General features: G+C 51.8%; 1 protein-coding gene across 1 annotated transcript in view; it reads left to right on the forward strand.

Annotated features, from left to right (window-relative positions):
- Positions 1–13,347, forward strand: part of LOC117438833 (tenascin-X-like) — a gene marked incomplete at its 5' end in the record, with an annotated part of 90,374 nt that overhangs the window by 16,606 nt on the left and 60,421 nt on the right. Inside the window, 6 exon segments of the mRNA XM_034074216.1 lie at positions 1,031–1,891; positions 1,966–2,055; positions 3,705–4,018; positions 6,627–6,903; positions 9,638–9,925; positions 12,286–12,579. Of these exon segments, the coding sequence (XP_033930107.1) occupies positions 1,031–1,891; positions 1,966–2,055; positions 3,705–4,018; positions 6,627–6,903; positions 9,638–9,925; positions 12,286–12,579 (2,124 nt within the window).

The raw sequence follows: 13,347 nt of genomic DNA on the forward strand, positions 1-13,347 counted from the left end.
GGGATACAAGGATACAGGGATACCGGGATAAGGGGATATAGGGATAAGGGGATACAGGGATACAGGGATGCAGGCATACAAGGATACAGGGATACAGGGATATGGGGATACAGGGATACGGGTATACAGGGATACAGGGATACGGGCATATAGGGATATGGTGATACAGGGATACGGGGATATAGGGATAACGGGATACAGGGATACAGGGATACGGGATAAAGGGATACGGGGATACAGGGATATGGGGATATAGGGATACAGGGATACGGGGATGCAGAGATACGGGGATACAGGGATATGGGGATACAGGGATATAGGAATACAGGGTGACAGTGATACAGGCATATGTGGATACAGGGATACAGGGATATGGGGATACAGGGATGGGGCTGTACATGTGTACAGTTATATGGGGATGTGGGGATGTGGGTTTATGGGATACAGGGTGTGGGGATACAGGGATTTGGGCATATGGGGATGTGGGTTTACAGGGATGTGGGGATATGGAGATTTTGGGGATATGGGGACATTGAGATATGGGAATATGGGGATATGGGGACATGGGGATACAGGGATATGGGGGACATGGGGATTTGGGGGACATGGGGATTTGGGGGACATGGGTATATCGAGGACAATGGGATATGGGAATATGGGGATATGGGGCTATGTGTCCATGGGAACATGGGGACAGGAGGATATGGGTATACGGTATACGGGGATATTAGGGACATGGGGGCCATTGGGACAATGCCATAGGGGGAAATTGGGGGATCCCTATGGGGAGAGAGGGGATGACACAGGGATGGGGCAGGGATGGGATGGGAGATGCAGCAGCCTCTGTCTGTCCCCACATGTCCATGGGTCCCCATGGCTCTGTGGGTCCCTGCTCTCTGCCCCATGGGTCCATGGGTCCCCATATCCCTGCTGCATCCAGATGCCTCCCATCTGTCCCCATGGCTCCTCCCATCCCCATATCCCTACTGGACCACACTGGTGGTAACTGGACCTCTCTTTGCTCTCACAGAGCATGCCCAGACCCTGCCCCGGCGCGGGGGGTCCCCAGTGCCACCAATCGCGTCCCCACCACCCCCGAGGTCCCCATTGCCAGCAGCATCGCCGGGCTCACCATATACCCCCTTGGCCTCACTGGATGCCCCATTGGCCTCACCGGGCTCTCCTTCAGCCTCACCGGATGCCTCCATGGCCTCACCGGGCTCTCCTTCAGCCTCACCGGATGCCTCCTTAGCCTCACCGGATGCCTCCATGGCCTCACCGGGCTCTCCTTCAGCCTCACCAGATGCCTCCATGGCCTCACCGGGCTCTCCTTCGGCCTCACCACGGCTTCCATTGGCCCCAGTGCCTCGAGGCCCCCCAGCACCACCATTGTCCCCTATGGCACCCCCGGCCCCATGGTCCCCAGGGCTCCCCGGTGCCCCATCCCTGCATGACCTCGAGGCCAAACTCGCCCCTTACAATGGGTCCTTGCTCCAGCGCTTGGAAAGCCACCTCCGGGCCACCAACTTCCCCCTACGTGGCAACCAAACGGTGCCGGCAGTGGCCAGAGCCATCCTCACGTACCTGCTGCGCCGCAGCCCTGCCGCGCTCCGGAACCGGCTCCTCCAGCATCCCAAGCCCCATCTGATGCCGGGCGCTGCCGGAGAGGCCCTGGTGGACCTGGAAGGGCTACGGGGCCATGTGGAGGCTGTGGTGATCCGGTACCGGCTCCTGGAGGACCCGGAGGGCACCGAGGGGGAGATGAGGGTGCCGGGGGACGCGGCGCTGGCGCGGGTGCCGGGGTTGGTGCCGGGGGGGAGGTACCGGATGGAGGTGCATGGATTGGTGAGGGGCCATGTGTCCAAGTCCTACACGTTCCTGGTGACTGCAGGTGGGTGATGGGGATGGGGATGGGGATATGGGGCATGGGGAAGACCATAATGACCCATTGTGATCCCAATGCAGGGGTGGGAGGCACCGAGGAGCCGGCGCTGGGATGGGAGCAGATGTTTGAGATGGAGCCAAAGGAGACGCATGGAGACACAGGGAAAGAAGGTAGAGAGGATCCATGGGGAGAATGGGGAGATGTGGGGGTCCGGGATGAGGGGTGCTTGGGAGATAAGGTGGGGATGGTGGGATGGGGGAGGGAGGGAGGGATGATGGATGGATGGATGACGGGTGGGTGATGGATAATGGATGGATGATGGATGGATGATGGATGGATGATGGATGGATGGGTGAATGGATGATGGATGGATGATGGATGGATGATGGATGGATGATGGATGGATGGATGATGGATGGATGATGGATGGATAATGGATGGATGATGGATGGATGATGGATGGATGATGGATGGATGATGGATGGATAATGGATGGATGATGGATGGATGATGGATGGATGATGGATGGATAATGGATGGATGGGTGAATGGATGATGGATGGATGATGGATGGATGATGGATGGATGATGAATGGATGATGGATGGATGGATGATGGATGGATGATGGATGGATGATGGATGGATGATGGATGGATGGATGGATGGATGGATGGATGATGGATGGATAATGGATGGATGATGGATGGATGGATGATGGATGGATGGATGATGGATGGATGATGGATGGGTGGGTGAATGGATGGATGGATGGGTGAATGGATGGATGGATGGATGGATGATGAATGGATGATGGATGGATGGATGATGGATGGATGATGGATGGGTGGGTGGATGGATGTATGGATGAATGGATGGGTGGATGGATGATGGATGGATGGGTGAATGGATGGATGATGGATGGATGATGAATGGATGATGGATGGATGGGTTGGTAGATGGGTGGATGGATGGATACATGGATCCATGAGCTGGATCTGTTGGAGCGAGTGCAGAGGAGGCCATGGAGCAGCTGCGAGGGCTGGAGCAGCTCTGCTCTGGAGCCAGGCTGAGAGAGCTGGGCTGGGGCAGCCTGGACAAGAGAAGGCTCCTGAAGGGGAGACCTGAGAGCAGCTCCACTGCCTGAAGGGGCTGCTGGAAACACGGAGAGGGGATTCTATGACAGCACCTAAGGATGGGACAGCTTCCAACTAGAAGAGGATAGAGTTGGATGGGATATTGGGGAGTTCTTCACCATGAGGGTGGTAGGACATTGGAATGGGTTGTATCAACAGGGGTTTGAGCAACCCACACTAGTGGAAGGTGTCCGTGCCCATGGTGGGGGTTGGAACTGGATGAGCTTTATGAGATCGCTTCCAACCCAAACCATTCCATGATTCTATGGGAAGTTGGATTCTTCCATCCATCCAGTTGGATGCTGGAGGTGGAGGTGATGAGTGAGTGGAAGGATAGAGGAATGGACGGATGGTTGGGTGATGGATGGAAAGAAGGATGGATGGTTGGGTAGGTGGATGGCAAGTTGGGAACCGGGTGGCTTGATTCAAAGGCTAATGTAAGGAGAACTGAGTGGAAAACCAGGTCATTCCATGGACAGAAACTGGGAATTCCGCATGGTTAAATTAAGGGACAGACAATGAACAAAGGACAAACACCAGAAGGAATGGACAGTTGGATGGGTGACACCACGACCCACTTGTGTCAATGGGAGGCTGGACGGGTGATGAGCATCCATGGGGTGGATGGATGATGAAGCACATAGTGTTGGGTGTATCTTCACGTTCTCCATCACCCATCCCACAGCAGAACCGGTCCCACCATCGGAGGAACCACCAACCAAACCCCGCTTGGGCGAGCTCAGGGTGTTCAATGTCACCCCCAGCTCCGTGCAGCTGAACTGGAGCGTCCCCGAAGGCACCTTTGACTCCTTCACTGTGCAGTACCGCGATGCTCAAGGCCAACCCCAGGCACTGGCGGTTGATGGTGGCTCCCGCACGGTGACGGTGTCGGGGTTGTCACCGTCCCGACGCTACAAGTTCAACCTGTACGGGGTGTGGGGACGGAAGAGGGTTGGTGTCATCTCCACTGACACTGTTACAGGTGAGGACAGACCCAGGGCTGACCATGTACCAAGCAGGTATAGGGAAGATCAAGAGCATTGGGAGGTCCACTGAGATGGAGGGTTAGGGTTGGGGTTAGGGTTAGGGTTATGGTTAGGGTTGGGGTTAGGGTTATGGTTAGGGTTAGGGTTGGGGTTAGGGTTAGGGTTATGGTTGGGGTTAGGGTTAGGGTTAGGTTTGGGGTTAGGGTTAGGGTTGGGGTTATGGTTAGGGTTAGGGTTGGGGTTAGGGTTATGGTTGGGTTGGGGTTAGGTTAGGGTGAGGGTTAGTGTTAGGGTTAGGTTTAGGTAGGAACATCTGGCCCTGGCTTTTGGGAGGTGGGAACATGGGAGGTGAGAGGAATGGAGAGATGTTGACATGGAAGGCAGGAATATGGGATGAGTGTTCGGAGGTGGAAAGCTGGGAAATTTAAGATTGGATTAGGGTTATGGTTAGGGTTGGGTTTAGGGTTAGGGTTAGCATTAGTTTTGGTATTAGGGTTGGGGTTGGGGGTAGGGTTAGGGTTGGGGGTAGGGTTAGGGTTGGGGTTATGGTTAGGATTAGGGTTGGGGGTTAGGGTTAGGGTTGGGTTTAGGGTTAGGGTTAGGGTTGGAGTTATGGTTTGGGTTAGGTTTAGTTTTGGCGTTAGTTTTGGGGTTAGGTTTAGGGTTAGGTTGGGGTTAGGGTTAGGGTTGGGGTTAGGGTTGGGGTTAGGTTTGGGCTTGTGTTTAGTGTTAGGGTTGGGTTTAGGGTTAGGGTTAGAGTTGGGGTTAGGGTTGGAGTTATCGTTAGGCTTAGGGTTAGTGTTGTGGTTAGGGTTAGGTTTGGGGTTATGGTTAGGGTTACTGTTGGGTTTGGGGTTATGGTTAGGGTTATGTTTGGGGGTGGGGTTAGGGTCGGGGTTAGGGTAAGCGTTCGGGTTAGGATTAGGGTTAGTGAGGAACATCTTGCCTTGGCTTTGGGTGGTTGGAACATGGGAGGTGAGAGGAATGGAGAGATGTTGACATGGAAGGCTGGAATATGGGATGAGTGTTGGGAGGTAGAAAGCTGGGAAATGTAAGATTGGGTTTGAGTTAGGGTTAGGGTTGCAGTTGGATTTACGGTTAGGTTTGCGGTTGGGGTTAGGGTTAGGTTTATGGTTGGGCTTAGGGTTAGGGTTAGTGTTGGTGTTAGGGTTTGGCTTTGGGTTTGGTTTAGGGTTAGGGATGGGGTTAGTGTTAGGGTTAGGGTTCGGGTTGGGGTTAGGTTTAGGGTTAGGTTAGGGTTTTGTTTGGGGTTAGGTTTATGGAGGAACATCTGGCCCTGGCTTTTGGGAGCTGGGAGCATGGGAGGTGAGAGGAATGGAGGGGTGTTGACATGGAAGTGTTAGGGTCAGTGTTCTGGTTAGTTTTGGGGTTAGGTTTAGGGTTATGTTTAGGGTTAGGTTTGGGTTAGGCTTAGTTTAGTGTTAGGGTTGGGGTTAGGCTTAGGGAGGAACATCTGGCCCTGGGTTTTGGGAGGTGGGAACTTGGGAGGTGAGAGGAATGGAGCGATGTTTACATGGAAAGCAGGAATATGGGATGAGTGTTGGGAGGTGGAAAGCTTGTAAATGTAAGATTGGGAGTGGTTGTATAATGGGTGGATGGATCCAAATGCAGATGAAGTTTGAAGAGGGGATAATTAATGAATGGATGTGTGGATGGATGGAAGGATGGATAATGAATGAATGTATGTATGGATGGATCCAAATGCAGATGTTCATTACCCATATTGTGGCCTCTCCATTGCAGCCGCAGCTCCACAAGAGGAGAAACCAGAATGGAAGCCAGTGCTGGGTGAGCTGAGGGTGTATTTGGATTTATGAGTAGACGGATGCTTAGAATGAGCCCTTCAATATGGAGTCTTGGAGAGATGTATCCCAATGTGATGCACTGAGGGTTGGATGGGTGTTGAGTTACGTTAACAGATGGACAGTCAGGTGGTGGATGTTTGAGTGTGTTGCGGATGCTGTATGGAGTAGTTGATAGGAATTCATAGCTGCATGGCTGGAAGGAAGGGTTGAAGAGAGGTTAAATAATGGATGGATGGATGGATGGGTGGATGATGGGTAGATGGATGGATTGGTGCGTGGCTGGGTGGATTGGTGGATGGATGGATAGATGAATGGATGATGGATAGATGGATGGGTGGATGAGTCGATGGATGGGTGGATGGATTGGTGTGTGAATGGATGGATGGATGGTGATGGATGGATGAATGGCTGAGTGCGTGGTTGGATGGATTGTTGGAAGGACAGACGATGGACGGATGGGTGAATAGATGGGTGGATGGATGGATGGATGATGCATGAATGGATGGATCGATTGGTGGGTGGATGTATGGATGGGTGGGTAGATGGATGAATGTATGTATGTATGGATGAATGATACATGGATGGATGGGTGGGTGGATGGATGGATATGTGGATGGATGTGTCGATGGATGGATGGATGATGTATGGATTATTGGTGGATGGATGGATTGGTGGATGGATGGATAGATAGATGGGTGAATGGATGATAGAGGTATGGATGATGGATGCATGGATCCAAAAGCAGATGTTCATTCCTCACATTGCGCCCTCTCCATTGCAGCCCCAGCTGCACAGGAGAAGGCACCAACCAAACCCCGCCTGGGTGAGCTGAGGGTTTCCGAGGTCAGCCCTGACTCGGTGCAGCTGCAGTGGAGCGTCCCCGAGGGCACCTTTGACTCCTTCACGCTGCAGTACCGCGATGCACAAGGCCAGCCCCAGGTGCTGCCCGTGGACGGGGGTTCCCGCACGCTGACGGTGCCGGGGCTGTCCCCGTCCCGCCGCTACAAGTTCAACCTGTACGGGCTGTGGGGTCGCACACGCCTGGGCCCCGTCTCCACCGACACTGTCACAGGTGAGGGGGCTCTGGCACCAGCCCCGCTGAAGCGCTTGGGAGGGGACAGGAGCTTGGGCAGGGCCCGTGCTGGTGCCTTGGGCAATGGAGGAGAGGGGTGGGAGGGGATGTGGGGTCAATGGGAGGATGGGGTGTGAGAGGTTGGAAGGATGGAGGGGTGGTTATGGGTGGATGGATGGATGGATGGATTGATGGTGGGTGGATGATTGATGGATGGTTGACGGAATAATGGATACGTCAATGGAAGAACACATGGATGCATGGATGGATGGAAAGGTGGATGGTTGAAAGGTGCATGTGTGGCTGGATGGAGGGATGGATGGAAGGAAGGATTTCTGAGCAGAAGGATGAGCAGACAAACAATGTTTGTTTAAAGCCTGGGGAGCTGGGTGTGAAAGGAATGCATGGAGGGATGAATGGATGAATGAATACAGCAATGGATGTTTGGATTGATTGATGCGTGATGGAACCTGAAGGTGTTCACGGCCAGGTCTGACTGTGCTTCATCAGTGGTTACACTTACAGAAGGCAGATGGTGGAGTTTGTGCTTGAGCAGGAAATTGAATGGTTGAATGTCTGTTCACCAGAATGGCTGCCTGTGGGATGGGTGGGTGGATGGATGCATGAATTTGGGTTTATGAGTAGATAGATGGAGAGAAATCTGCATGGAATATGGAATGCCTGGAGAGCTTTATCCCAGTGAGTTGTGTTGAGGGTTGCATGGATGAATAAATACACGGGTGAATGAGTGGTCATATGTTACATTTTGAGTATGTTGTTGATCGTGTATTGTGTGCTCAATAGCACTTTATAGATGCATGTCTGGATGTAAAGATGGAAGAGGTAGGATGGAAGGATGGATGGATGAATGGATGGATTGATGGATGGATGGATGAATGGATGATGCATGGATGAACGAATGGATGGATGAATGGATGTATTTAGATTTATCAGTAGATGGATGGATAGAATTAACCTTTCAAAATGGATTCCTGGAGCGCTGTATCCAAATGTGAAGCGCTGAGTGTTGGATGGATGTGGAGTTACATTAACAGATAGACAGTGAGGTGGTGGATGTTTGTGTTGCGGATGCTGTATGGAGTATTTGATAGGAATTCATAGAGGCATGGCTGGTAGAACGGATTGAAGACAATATAAATAATGTATGGATGGATGGCTTGGTGCATGATGGGTAGATGGATGGATGAGTGCGTGTTTGAATTGATTGGTGGATGGATGGATGATGGATGGATGGGTGAATAGATGGGTGGATGGATGGGTGTATGGATGGATGGATGATGGACACATGGGTGAGTAGACGTGTGGATGGATGGATGGATGGTTGGATGATGCATGGATGGATGGATCGATGGGTGGGTGGTTGAATGGATTGGTGGGTGGATGTATGGATGGATGTATTAATGGGTTGATGGTTGGGTGGATGAATTGAAGAATGTATGTATGTTTGTATGGATGATTGTCGTGGTTTAAACCAAGTCCACACACAGCTCCTTCACTCACTCCCCCCCTTGCTGCCCCATCTCCCGGAGAGTTAGGAAGGAGAATCCAAGGAATGTGGCCCCCACGGGTTGAGATAAGAACAGTTTAATAACTAAGGTATAACACAAATCACTACTGCTACTACTACTACTACTACAAATAAACTCCTACAAATAAAGCAAACAACAAGCGAAGAGAATACAACACCTCACCAGCCACCGACCAATAACTCACTCCACCTTGCCCGGCCGAGCACTGCGTGCTCCCTCCTCCATTACCCCCCCCAGTGCTCCCCCCCCTTCCAGCCCTCTCCCAGTTGCATCCTGGGCATGACGTGCTATGGTATGGAATACCTAATTGGCTAGCCTGGGCCAGGTGTCCTGTCTCTCCTTCCTCCCGGCCTCCCCTCCTCCACCTGGCTGGAGCACGTGCTCAGAAAAGGCCTTGAACAAAAACACCCCCAAAACATGCTCGCTATCAAGCAACTGTTCCCAGCCCAGAAGTCAAAACACAGACTGCACCAGCTACAAGAAGGAGAAAAAATGACTGCTACTGCTCAACCCATGACATATACCAATGTGAAGGTCTGAGTGTTGGATGGATGTGGAGTTATGTTAATTGATGGACAGTGAGGTGGTGGATGTTTGAGTGTGCTGCTTATGCTGTAAGGAGTATTTGATAGGAATTCATAGAGGCATGGCTGGAAGGACGGATTGAAGACAAGATAAATAATGGATGGATGGATGGGTGCGTGGATGATGGGTAGATGGATGGATGAGTGCGTTGCTGGGTGGATCGGTGGATGGATGGACGATGGACAGATGGGTGAGTAGACGTGTGGATGGATGGATGATGCATGGTTGGATGGATCGATGGGTGGGTGGATGGATGGATCGATTGGTTGGTGGATGTATGTATGTATGTATGTATTAATGGGATGATGGATGGGTGGATGGATGGAAGAATGTATGTATCTTTGGATGGATGATGCATGGATGGGTGGATGGATGGATATATGGATGGATGTGTCGATGGATGGGTGGATGGATGGGTGGATGGATAGGTGGATGGATGGATAGATGGATGGATGATGCACGGACGCATTGATGGATTGGTGCTTGGATGGATAGATAAATGGGTGGATGGATAACGGACGTATGAATGATGGATGGATGGCTGCATGTACATGCAGATACTCATTCCCCACATTGTGTCCTCTCCATTGCAGCCCCAGCTCCCCAGGAGGAGGAACCAGCAGCGCAGCCAGTGCTGGGTGAGCTGAGGGTGTCCGAGGTCAGCCCTGACTCGGTGCAGCTGCAGTGGAGCGTCCCCGAGGGCACCTTTGACTCCTTCACGCTGCAGTACCGCGATGCACAAGGCCAGCCCCAGGTGCTGCCCGTGGACGGGGGTTCCCGCACGCTGACGGTGCCGGGGCTGTCCCCGTCCCGCCGCTACAAGTTCAACCTGTACGGGCTGTGGGGTCGCACACGCCTGGGCCCCGTCTCCACCGACACTGTCACAGGTGAGGGGGCTCTGGCACCAGCCCCGCTGAAGCGCTTGGGAGGGGACAGGAGCTTGGGCAGGGCCCGTGCTGGTGCCTTGGGCAATGGAGGAGAGGGGTGGGAGGGGATGTGGGATCAATGGGAGGATGGGGAGTGAGAGGTTGGAAGGATGGAGGGGTGGTTGTGGGTGGATGGATGGATGGATGGATTCATGAATGGATGGATGGATTAACGGATGAATGGTTACATAAATGGATGATGAAAGGATGGACGGATGGGTGGAAGGATGAATGGATGGATAGGTGGAAGGATGGATTTATGGATTGTTGGTTGGATTGATGGATGGCAGGATTTATGAGTAGAAGTATGAGTATACTTAAACAATGAATATGTAAATGGGCACTTGTCGTGGTTTAAATCCAGTCCACACCCACAGCTCATTCACTCACTCCCCCCCTCGCTCCCCCAACTCCCAGAGATTTAGGAAGGAGAATCCAAAGAATCTAGCCCCCATGGGTTGAGATAAGCACAGTTTAATAGCTAAGGTAGAACACAAATCACTACTGCTACTAATACTACAAATAATAATGATAAAGCAAACAACAGGTGAAGAGAATACAACACCTCACCAGCCACCGACGCATAACTCACCCAAGCCTGCCCGTCTGAGCACCGACCCATACCTCCTCCATCCCCGCCCAAGCTCCAGTTCTTCCAGGTCTCTCCCCGTTCTATCCTGGCTATGTCCTGCTATGGTATGGAATACCTCTTTGGCTAGCCTGGGTCAGGTGTCCTGTCTCTGCTTCCTCCCGGCCTCCCCTCCTCCCTGGCAGAGCAGGAGCTCAGAAAAGGCCTTGGACAAACCAAACCTTTGAGCAGTAACTCAAAACATACTTGCTCTCAGCAACCGTTCTCAGCCCGAAAGTCAAAGCACAGACTGCACCAGCTACCAAGGAGGAGAAAAATGACTGCTACTGCTCAAAGCAGGACACTGTGCTTGAACAGTGATTACGTGTACAGAAGGCAGACGGTGGAGTTTGTGCTTGAGCATGTATTGAGTGCTTGAAGGTCTGTTCACCAGAATGGCTGCCTGTGGGATGGGTGGATCAATGGATGGGTGGATGAATTTGGGTTTTTGAGTAGATAGATGGATAGAAAGCTCCATGGAATATGGAATGCCTGGAGAGCTTTATCCCAGTGAGATGTGTTGAGGGTTGCATGGATGAATAAATACACAGGTGGATGAGTGGTCAGATGTTAGATTTTGAGTATGTTGTTGATCGTGTATTGTGTGCTCAATAGGACTTTACAGATGCATGGCTGGATGTAAAGATGGAAGGGAAGAAGTAGGATGGATGGATGGATGGAAGGATGGATGCATGGACAGGTGGATGGATGGATAGATGAAAGGATCAGTGATGGGTGGACAGATGGGTGGATGCGTGGATGGATGCATGGATGGAAGGGTGGATGGATACAAGGATGGATTGCGGAAATGATGCATGGATGGATGGAAAAAAGGATTTATGAGTAGAAGGATGAGTAGACTGAAACAATGTTTGTTGAATGTCTGGAGAGCTGGATGCTGTTGGAATGAGGGGAGGGCTGCATGGATGAATGGATACAATAATGGATGCTCGGATTGATGAATGGCTGATAGACCATGAAAGCCTTCAAGGGCAGGTTTGGCTTTGCTGAATCCGTCATTGATTGTACAGAAGGTGGATGGGGGAGTTTGTGCCTGATCATGTGTTGAGTGGTTGAAAGGTCTTTAGAGCAGCATGGCTGCCTGTGGGTTGGACGAACAGATGGACAGATGGAAGGATGCATGGATGGATGAATGGATGTCTTTGGATTTATGAGTAGATGGATGGATAGAATTACCCTTTCAGCATGGAATCCTGGAGAGCTGTATCCCAATGTGATTCACTGAGGGTTGGATGGATGTGTAGATATGTGAACAGATGGATAATGTGATGGTAGATGTTTGAGTGTGTTGCAGATTCTGTATGGAGTAGTTGATAGGAATTCATAGCTGCATGGCTGGAAGGAAGGGTTGAAGAGGGGATAAATAATGAATGAATGGATGGCTGGGTGAATGATTGGTAGATGGATGGTTGGGAGCGTGGCTGGGTGGCTGGATAGGTGAATGGATGATGGATGGATGGATGAGTGCGTGGTTGGATGCAAGGTTGGAAGGACGGATGATGGAGGGATGGGTGAACAGATGGGTGTATGGATGGGTGGATGGATGAATGGATGGATGATGCATGTATGGATGGATTGATGGGTGTATGGATGATAGAGGTATGGATGATGGATGGATGGATGCAAGTACATGCAGATGTTCATTCCCCACATTGTGTCCTCTCCATTGCAGCCCCAGCTCCACAGGAGCAGGAACCAGCAGCGCAGCCAGTGCTGGGTGAGCTGAGGGTGTCCGAGGTCAGCCCTGACTCGGTGCAGCTGCAGTGGAGCGTCCCCGAGGGCACCTTTGACTCCTTCACGCTGCAGTACCGCGATGCACAAGGCCAGCCCCAGGTGCTGCCCGTGGACGGGGGTTCCCGCACGCTGACGGTGCCGGGGCTGTCCCCGTCCCGCCGCTACAAGTTCAACCTGTACGGGCTGTGGGGTCGCACACGCCTGGGCCCCGTCTCCACCGACACTGTCACAGGTGAGGGGGCTCTGGCACCAGCCCCGCTGAAGCGCTTGGGAGGGGACAGGAGCTTGGGCAGGGCCCGTGCTGGTGCCTTGGGCAATGGGGGAGAGGGGTGGGAGGGGATGTGGGATCAATGGGAGGATGGGGTGTGAGAGGTTGGAAGGATGGAGGGGTGGGTGCATGGATTCATGGATGGATGGATTCATGAATGGATGGATGGTGGGTGAATGATTGATGGATGGTTGATGGAATAATGGATATAGCAGTGGAAGAACACATGGGTGGATGGACGGATGAATGGAGGGATGTATTTGAATTTATGCTTAGAAGGAAGGATAGAATGACCCATTGACTATGGAATCCTGGAGAGCTGTATCCCAGTCAGACACGTTGAATGTTGGATGAATGAATGGATAACAACATGGATGGACAGCCGGATGGCAGATGATTGATTATGTCACTGTTCCTGTATTGAGCAGTTGATAGGATTTCATAGGTGCAAGGCTGGAAGGACGGATTGAAGAGAGGATATTTAATGTATGTCTGGATGGATAATAGATGGATAATGGGTGGAAGGGTGGACGTCTAGAAGGACGGACGGATGAATGCATGTGTATTGGATTGATGGATGGATGGAGGAACGGATTGATGGATGTTTGTTTAGGTGAACACATGGATGTGTTGAAGAAAGGATTTATGGATAGAGAGATAAGTAGACAGGAACAATACTTCTTGAATGCATAGAGAGTTGGATGCTGATGGAATGCACTGAGTGCTGAATGA

This window comes from Melopsittacus undulatus, unplaced genomic scaffold (assembly GCF_012275295.1).
Source record: "Melopsittacus undulatus isolate bMelUnd1 unplaced genomic scaffold, bMelUnd1.mat.Z mat_scaffold_65_arrow_ctg1, whole genome shotgun sequence".
NCBI classification, from domain to species: domain Eukaryota; kingdom Metazoa; phylum Chordata; class Aves; order Psittaciformes; family Psittaculidae; genus Melopsittacus; species Melopsittacus undulatus.